Source organism: Eschrichtius robustus, chromosome 8 (assembly GCF_028021215.1).
Source record: "Eschrichtius robustus isolate mEscRob2 chromosome 8, mEscRob2.pri, whole genome shotgun sequence".
Lineage (NCBI taxonomy): Eukaryota > Metazoa > Chordata > Mammalia > Artiodactyla > Eschrichtiidae > Eschrichtius > Eschrichtius robustus.
Window position 1 is genome coordinate 119222906 of NC_090831.1, and position 9510 is coordinate 119232415.

The 9510-nt window shown below is 44.0% G+C and overlaps 1 protein-coding gene across 3 annotated transcripts in view; it reads left to right on the forward strand.

Moving 5' to 3' along the window:
- ARHGEF5 (Rho guanine nucleotide exchange factor 5) overlaps window positions 1-6581 on the forward strand; it is a 224777-nt gene extending 218196 nt beyond the window's left edge. For all 3 annotated transcript variants that reach the window (XM_068549606.1, XM_068549607.1, XM_068549608.1), the window contains 5 exons: window positions 528-685; window positions 1703-1864; window positions 3293-3363; window positions 4892-4996; window positions 5713-6581. In XM_068549606.1, coding sequence (XP_068405707.1) covers window positions 528-685; window positions 1703-1864; window positions 3293-3363; window positions 4892-4996; window positions 5713-5870 — 654 coding nt within the window. In that variant the 3' untranslated portion in view covers window positions 5871-6581. The remainder of the gene's footprint in view (window positions 1-527; window positions 686-1702; window positions 1865-3292; window positions 3364-4891; window positions 4997-5712) is intronic.
- The last annotated feature ends 2929 nt before the right edge of the window (window positions 6582-9510 follow it).

Genomic DNA, 9510 nt, shown 5'->3' on the forward strand with positions numbered 1-9510 from the left:
CCCTTATCACTACCCAAACTCCAGCTCTAGGCAGACCCCACCTAGTTCTCTTTATTCTCATCCCCACATCTGATTCCGACTGCTCCTCTCCTGTCTCTGGTTATAATTGAAGAAAGAACAGATGTCAGAACCACCCTAAACTTTTAACTTCTAAGAGACATATCATACTGTTCTCTGCTTTGTTTGTTCACATGCCCCAGTTGGGTTCTCCCATCTCTTCTTCAGTTCCAGCTTCTAGGGCTGAGCTTTCTCATGTAGTCACTCTCCTGGGATGGACCATAGGCACCTTCCATTTGCCTGAGCTGGGGACATGGGAGCCACGCAGCAGTAGACAATGGTAGTTAGACGGTTCCGAGAGAAACAGAGTTTAAGTGGATGGGTTATGAGCAAGAAGGAAGATGTGAAAGAGATGATTGTCAGGGGTGGGACTTATGAGGAAGAGGCATGGTGAGGAGGGCAGGCCTGGGAGAAAGCCTCATGCTTGTCCTGTCTGTGACACCATCTTCTTTCTCTTCCCTGCTCTGTAGATATTCCCGCTCATTTCACAGTCACGCTGGCTGGTGAAGAGTGGGGAGCTGACGGCCCTGGAGTTCAGCATCTCCCCAGGGCTGCGGAGGAAGCTGAACGCACGTCCGGTCCACCTGCACCTCTTCAATGACTGTCTGCTGCTGTCTCGGCCCCGAGAGTCAGTGACTGGAATGGGGGGCCAGAGCACAAGGGGAAAATGGGAGGAGGTGGGAGGGAAGGACTAAAGGGACAGGGAAGGGTCATGTTCCTATAGAGGAGCCCTTCTCAGTGGCTCACCCCACGGAGTCCAGGTCATGACCCAGAGAGGAGGAAAATGGTCCACAGCAAAAAAGGGGATCCCACCGAATTATGTCCCGAGATCACCTGGCAGGACCTGGACCATGTTATAGACACACAGCAAAATGCAGCAAATTAGCTTATCACGTTTTCACATCAGTCTATTGGTGCTTTCTTTGGGCTGGGCTCAGCCTACTAGCCTAGCATCGATACTTAGCCACTTCCAGATCCTAACTCTTTGGTCCTGAGGGCCTTAGAAACTTTATATTGGCTCTGTTTCTTCAACTCTGTAAAGTGGTAAAGCATCCATTGCACTGGATATGTGCTTTGCCAAGCCATTGACAAATCTCTCCTAGGAACAAGTTGACACCATCTTATGGTTTTTATGAGAATTTGCAGGCTGCAGATGCTAAGGCCAGGGATTTTTTTTCTTTTTTTAAATGATATTTTTAGTACCACTTAACACCTTACTGTATCATTCCACTAATTCTCACAGTAGCTACATGTTGTTTTTTTTTAATTTATTTATTTTTATTTTTATTATTTATGGCTGTGTTGGGTCTTCGTTTCTGTGCGAGGGCTTTCTCTAGTTGCGGCAAGCGGGGACCACTCTTCATTGCGGTGCGCGGGCCTCTCACTATCGCGGCCTCTCTTGTTGCGGAGCACAGGCTCCAGACGCGCAGGCTCAGTAGTTGTGGCTCACGGGCCCAGTTGCTCCGCGGCATGTGGGATCTTCCCAGACCAGGGCTCGAACCCGTGTCCCCTGCATTGGCAGGCAGATTCTCAACCACTGCGCCACCAAGGAAGCCCAAGGCCAGGGATTTTGCATTGGCAAGATAAGAGGGTAGAGGAAGCATGATAACCCTAGAGTCAGGCTGAAAAGCCTTGTGTTTTGCAGGGGTAGCCGCTTCCTGGTATTTGACCACGCTCCCTTCTCCTCCGTCCGAGGGGAAAAGTGTGAAATGAAGCTGCATGGACCTCACAAAAACCTCTTCCGACTCTTCCTGCGGGACAACGCGCAGGGCTCCCAGGCCGAGTTCCTCTTCCGCACCGAGACTCAGTGAGATGGGGCTGGGCAGGGGAGCTGGGGGAAGGGAGGGAGGACAGCCTGGCAAGGAAGTGGGACCAAGGCAGAAAATGTGTCCAGAAAACGGCCACAGTACTGCTTAGTCCATTCTGGACTGGGGAGCATCTAAAGAGCATCCTGAACCCAAACTCCTCGAGCTAATAAATGACTTACAGGAGACTGGGTGGGAGAGGGTGTAAAGTCGCTGTCACTACCAAGGCTTAGCGTCTATTATGCTAAGAAGGACAAAGTCTGTAATTGGATTACTGACGTCCGCAACTGAATGTGTATAAGCCAGAAATTCCTCAGTGCCCAAGGCTGGGGGGGCATATATGTGAATAAGACATGAAAAAGATAAACACTGGGGTGCCTTCAGCTTTCTTTGCTCCCACCTTCCAACCTAGTGCTCTGCTGAGCAGAAATCCATAGTATTGAGAATTTTGATTTGCTCATCTTTTTAATATTATTAATAATAAAATACATTCACAGATATAAACACTGTGAAGAGTATTAAAAATAATACCTATAAAATCTGGTACACAGTACCTACCTTAATGAACAATTGTAGCTATTATTGCTGTTATAAAAGATATAAGAAATCTCTTCTTTAAAAAGTTTGACAAGATACTTCGTGGTCTGAACATCCTCATGTTGTAGACACTTTGCATTTCTGTCCCTTAGAAGACACTTCAGGGTAGGATCAATAATACCTGCCCTCATTTATGGAACAGAGGGGCTGGTACAGGTGCAAAACGTCACCTAAGTCAAGTAATCAGATACAGACTCATGTTCTTTGTCTGGCACTTTGGGCAGCATCTTCCTGGAGCAGTAATAGTGTCAGCTCTCAATTACTCCAGGATGTTTGGAAGCAGAGGCTAAGATAATACAAAAACCTTCAGATAATTACAAAATTAGGCTTGGATTATATTGCATGACCAAAACAATAGTAGATATATCTCCCTGATCTAATCATGATTACAGAATAATTTTCATCTCTGAGATATTTGATTGAAGGAAGGTAGGCAGAAGAGTGTCAAAAAGTATGCAAAGTGATAGCGGGAATCTCAACTGAGATAAACATTTTGCTTAGTACACTTCCCAAAATGGAAAATCTACATGTGCATAATTGACAGTTGACTTTATGCCCCTACTTGAAAGATACGAGATGCCATTAAGAAGATAAGCTTGGAAAGAGAGGGGGAAAGATAAAGGATGACAAGACACATGAACATATAGTTCATGATCCTGTCAAATTTCCATCCAAGTGGAGTCCCATTGACTTTTGTCCTGGATATCATTGAACTAGACAACTTTTTGAACTAGACAAGTCTTTCCCACGGTCCCTTCCCTTCCCTATCATTGGCCCCTGTCCTATACCCCCCAGAGCTGAAGTTGAAGCAGTGACCCTGCTTTGTTTTCTAGAAGTGAAAAGCTTCGCTGGATCTCAGCCTTGGCCATGCCAAGAGAGGAGTTGGACCTTCTGGAGTGTTATGGTGAGTGAAGGTCTAAGAGGGAGAGAAAAATGGTGGGGTAGGAAGTCTCCTTTAGATGCAGGAGTTTAGGACGTTGGGTAGTAACTGAGGGAGGCTTCTATTTATTACTTTTGTCCAGAATTTCAGGTGGAGGGCTGGTCACTGGAACTTAAACACCTGAGATGCATCTGCTTAAAGTTGCTCATCACCAGGGCAGTGCCTCCTCCCCAGCACCATATATTCCTTGCCTTGGGCAATAGTTTGCTCTTTTAAAATATCTGTAGATTAGATAGATATTTAGGTTTTACTGACTTGAAGGTCTTGGGGAAATAGGGGGAGAGAGTCCATCTGGAGTGGGGGTTGGGGAGGATAGCAACACAGTAGATTTGTCCTGACCACAACCCCTCCTGTACAGGATGACCTGAGACACTGCCTTTAGCCCAGGCTTCCAGGTACTCACGGGCAACCACAGGCACGCATTAGGAAGTGTCTGCATTCATGCTAAGAATGGACTTCTCGGTCTCATGTAAGCCCCACAGCTGTCCTCCAGCAAGGATTCTCTAATTCATATCCGAGAGGAACTGAATTCAAAGGAACACTGAGCCTTTAGTGACTCAAAAGAACAAACAAATACAGGGGACTTTGTAAAAGGAAGTAGGAGAGCTCAGTGTGCAATCCATCTGCTGGGCTTCAGTTCCCCAGTAGGTAAGGAAGGCAAGATAATTCTTCCTCCTTCACTGTGATCTTGTGAATGGCAGATATGGATGAGCTTTGGAAATACAAGTACAGATAACAATGCAGTGTTCTGTTTATTTTCTAAGAGAGCCAGTGCGGTGTGGTAGAGTAGGAAGAGCCATAAACCCATGTACGATAGAAGGCTGTGGGTCAGGCATACTCCGGGGCATCTTATTTGGAGCTTCGTTCACGAAGATGTAGAAATACAAAAAATCCAGAATTTCCTTGATCAACTCAGTCATTTATAGATGAGGAAGGGTGTTCAGTGCCTTGCTTAGATCATATCTGGAACCCCACTGGATAAGTCCCTTCTAGTCCCACATCCTGTACCATGAAGAGAATGAAGAATGAGTCACAGACTCAGAATTTGCAAATTAGTTGGAGAGGCAGAACACAAACATGAAACAATTAGGTAAAAGATAAATGGTTTGCCATAAACAGTCAGTTTTACAGGATTTTAGAATCCATTGAGGACTAAAGAATCAGGGAAGGTTTCAGTAGGAAGATGGGTCTTTAACAGAATATCAATTATTTGTAATAATGAGTCACTAAAAGGTGGTCACAACCTATTTCTCCATCTTCGCTGGGGAGATATAATTTTTGATTCATTTCAAGTCTGGCATTTCTGTTTCCTTATCAACCATTTTGTTCCCTGGTAGAAGATGAAGACTTTTCCAATTGTCTTTCTTGTGTGTAACTTTCAACAGTCCAAACTTTCTCTCTCCCAAGTCCTCCCAAGCTCCCCCTGCAAGTCCTTTCTCATACTCTAGTCGCCTGCCTTTCCTAACCTCTCTCACACTCTTCTCTTCCAAAGAGTCCCCACAAGTACAGTGCCTTCGAGCCTACAAACCCCGAGAGAATGACGAGTTGGCACTAGAGAAGGCAGACGTGGTGATGGTGACTCAGCAAAGCAGTGATGGTAAGAGGGAGAATCCATGAGGAGCAGGCTGGGCATTGAAGGTGGGACACTATGGGTGGATGTCTTCATTTCCTAGGGCTGCTCTAACAAAGTAGCACAAGTTGGGTGGCTTAAAACAATAGAAATGTATTCTCTCATAGTTCTGGAGACTAGACGTCCAAAATCAAAGTGCTGGCAGGGCCATGCTCCCTCTGAAGACCCTAGGGGAAGGTCCCTCCTTGCTTCTTCCAGCTTCTGGTGGCCCCAGCTTCCTTGGCTTGTGGTAGCATCACTCCAAGCTCTATCTCTTCCTTCTGTGTGTGTGTGTGTATGTGTCCAAATTTCCCTCTTTTTATAAAGATACCAATTATATTGGACTAATGGCACACATTACTCAAGTATGACCTCATCTTAACTTTACCAATTACATCCGCAACAACCTTATTCCCAAATAAGACCACATTCTGTGTGACTTGGGCTTAGAACTTCAACATATATTTGGGGAGAATACAGTGCAAGCGGTAAGAGTGGAGAAGGTTCAGGAGCAGGCGGATGTAGACCGTGCCAGACATACAGCAGCCAGGGTGAGTGCACGGGGCGGCTGGATTGCCCATGCTGCGGCCTCTCCAGTCCTTTCAGCCTTACAGTTCAGAAGAATTTCTGGGAAGGAGGTCTGGGGGAAATTGTTGTGGGTCTTTTCCAGGTAATTCTTCTTCCCACCCACCTTGTGCCCACAGGCTGGCTGGAGGGCGTGAGACTCTCCGATGGGGAGCAAGGCTGGTTCCCTGTACAGCAAGTGGAGTTCATTTCCAACCCAGAGGTCCGTGCGCGGAACCTGAAGGAAGCCCACCGAGTCAAGACTGCCAGACTACAGCTGGTGGAACAGGAAACCTAGCTGTTTTCTGGGAGGAATCCCCTGAGCTTAAAGACAAGATGTTCCTGGACAGGCCTGGCCCCAGAATCTGGCAACAGAGGCCTTCTGTGCACCAGGAACTAGACCTTCTGAAACCCAAGGATAACACCGAGCTGCCAGTCGCTAGTCCCAGGCCTCCTTTTTTTTGTGCTTTGTGCTTGGTGGGGGGATTTTCAGGGACTTTGCACTGGACTCTGGGAACCTTTTCTCATAGGAAAAGGGACCAATGGGGCCTAAGCCAAGGAACTTTACTTCTACTACCCTGCGGTACATAAACGTTCTCTGCTTCCAGAGTACCAATTCCAGTGACCAGAGTTTCCATCATGGCCGTGTGTTAAAGAGAATCTGACCTCAGCCCGTTGGAGGGAGCTGTTTAAGGGGGATGAACACATCAGTTGGGAGGGTTAACCTGGTGACCTTTTAGGGTATCTTCCAACCCTAGAGATATCCCATAATTATCAGGGCGAGGTCAGTGCCTGCGTCTCTGGGATCCATCGGTGGCTATGTGAGGGTGATACTCTCTCACTTTAATAAACTTGGCACTTCTCCGAGTGTTTTCTCCCCAGACCCCTGAACAAGGTTCAGAACGTGGAATCCTATGAGGATTCCAGGCTATTTGATTTAGGTGTCATGAAAGACCACGATGGTGCCTGGGTTATGGTAGTGGTCGACTCTTTCTTTGACTCCTGAGAGTTTGGGCAGTTTTTCTGCTTGTTATGGCCTCAGAGGTTGTGTAAGGAATTAAAATGAGTTGATGGGTGATGAAAACCCCATTCAAAGCTGCTTTTTTACTGCACCCACAAGTTAAGGTCTAAGCTAGTTTAGGTAGATTTGGAAATCCTACTCTGACCATTCATGAGTTTATATTTTGACTTGAGTTATTGTGAAGGTATCATTACCGCTGTTTCATCCTCTTTGTGAGAAGCAGCATGGGGTAGAATCCTAGAATCCTAGATTCTAGGGAAGAGTCTGAGAATCCAAGTCACGAGACCTAAACTCCTGTCACCGCCCGGCCACGATGCAACTTGTCCACGTCTCCGTTTCCTGAAATGTAAAATGCAAGATCGAACCAAGTAGCCTCCAGATTCCCATCCAACTCTATGATATATGATTCTCTGTCTCCCCTCAGGTTGCCTTTCTCAGTTGAAGAACATCACCCTTTACCTTTTTTTCTCATGTTGAGCCCTCATACAGCGGTGGTAACATCATCTTTTAAGTGGGCTCATTGTGCTTCTTCCCTGGACATTCCACCACTCTGGTTTATCTTTAGGGGGCCTCGAAAGTAGCCTTGCATTGCAGCTTTGTACAAAGGTAAGAATAATATGGTAAACTTTGTCCTATACCCAATTAATGATGATATGACACAATAATATCACTTCTGATAAGACACTTTGTTTTTAATCCATCCTCAAATGTAAGTTAGCTTGCTTAATCTTTAGAAAAGTTATCACTATAGTAATTAAGTTTGGGTTAATATTAATTTATCCTAAACAGGCTGACACTGCTAAAAAAATCGAAAATAGGGATGACTTTAGAGAAGTTCGATTCAGATTTTTCACTCTTTTCATAAAGCTAGCTTTTTATTATTAATATATGATCTATTAATATGTATGTATTATAAGTAAACTAACAACTGATTCTTCTTAATAGCAATAACAGTAATTATAATCCAAATTTTTTGTTCACACCAGTATTTGAACACTGGCCATATGGCTCAAACAGAGCCATATCCAACCTTATATTTTCCAGGTGAACTCTCCCTTATTTTCCCAGAGAGGTAAAATATCAACGTCTGAATGATACACGTGTAAAAAAATTTTTTAGTTGAATGATTGCTTCCTTGCCTGAAGTTGCTAAGACTTTCTGAGCACCTTTAGAGCTGACTTCTGTAAGACTGAAACTGTCTTTAGGAATTTAATATCTATTTGTTTAATCAGGTTATTCTCACCTAATCTGGGAAATTAAGAGACAATTGGCTTCAACTTGTCTTCAGATCCTTGGTTTTAAAAACAACAACAACAACAACAAAAGCTTAGGTATGAGTAATCTTTCTTGAATTGAATTACTAATTTTTTTATACTTTAGGTTTCAGAAAGTGGGGCACAGTTCTATTTATTGTCCCTTCCTTCTTCAGATTTCCAGAATTTAACTCAATTTTTTCTTTAATCCTGCTTGGCATCAATGTGTTAGAAACGTAGCAATTTCTTATGAGAAATTGTGAAAACAACCATTAACGAACACCTTTTGGACAGACTGTATTTGAGGCATATATGAATATATAGTATTTTGTTGGTTTTTTTGAGCTAAACCAGGTAGGAATAATGTCTTCAGGAGACAAACCACAGTCCTTTTTATTGCTCCTTTGCTGAATTGTAACAAGCTTGGAGCTTAAAATCCTATAGATATATGCTGAATCACTTCCTTTGGGCCCTTGACCACATTGAATTTCCATCTGTTACTTTTACCTAATCACAACTTAGAGTACTACTTTGTAAAGTTTATTTCACCATCAACTTTTCACTTAGAGTTAACTGTGATCTTAAGATTTTTACTGTGCAGTACTTGCTCTGTCATTTATAAAATGTCATTTATAATGACTTTAATAAGATCAGCTTGCATGTTAGTATCCGGAAGGCTCACAGTTTGAGATGTGTTTATTCTCCCTAATTTTGTTTTCTCTTAAACAACTTCTATATCCACGACACGAGGTAAAATGGATTTTGGTCCTAGGATGACTGATTCTTTTTTTTTTTTAATTAGCCTTTGGGATAGAAGTTGTTTAAAAGTCTTTGAAAATGTAAAGAAATTACATTCACAGGCTCTCCTTCTTTTACATACATATTTATCCCCCTGAAATAAACCCAACATCCTTTTGGACCCCATGTTGCTCTACCCATAATTGTCTGCATGCTTTAAGGTGTTTAGTGCCCTTATCATAACCTCTTCTTGTTAATGAGGTCAGATTAGAAATGCAATATTTTGGTACGGTGGCCCTTTATAGACACAATCGTTCCTCACCCACCTACCCCGAGACACATCACTGAGACTTGTGCGTGTTTGTACTCGGTTTTCCAAACCTCTGCGTAAATACCTTTTGGTGGTGGTGACTTGGCCCTATCACTCCCAGAGTTCAGTTACCTTAGAGCCGCATTTGCTATTAACATGACTCAGGAGCTGCATGATTACAGCAGCTCAAAGCCTGTTGTTTAATGTAATCTTCTAACTCTGAAATCAGGTGTGCCAGGGGGCCAAAGTTTACAAGCAAATGAGCTAAAGGGAAACAGGTGCCAGACTTAGTCATGATTCAAATGGACTGAGAACATTCTCTATACTTAATGGCTTTTGACACATTTCTTCCAACCCACCCATTTTCAATGACAATTACGGAGTGGAAATTTCACTATCCTCTTCCTTGGAAGAGGAAGAAGCAAAGCATGCCTTCAGTCTGCAGAATTCTCAGGGAAGGTCCCCAAAGCGAGGCTACGGCACAAAGAAGACTCAGGGAGTACAGGTGAGTGGGAGCTTGTGAAGGAAAGGAGCTGGGTTGGTGTGAGCTGTAAACTTTTTCCAAGCTGGTGAGGGAGCTCAGAGGGAGTGACTACAGATCCCAGCTGCTTGGTGC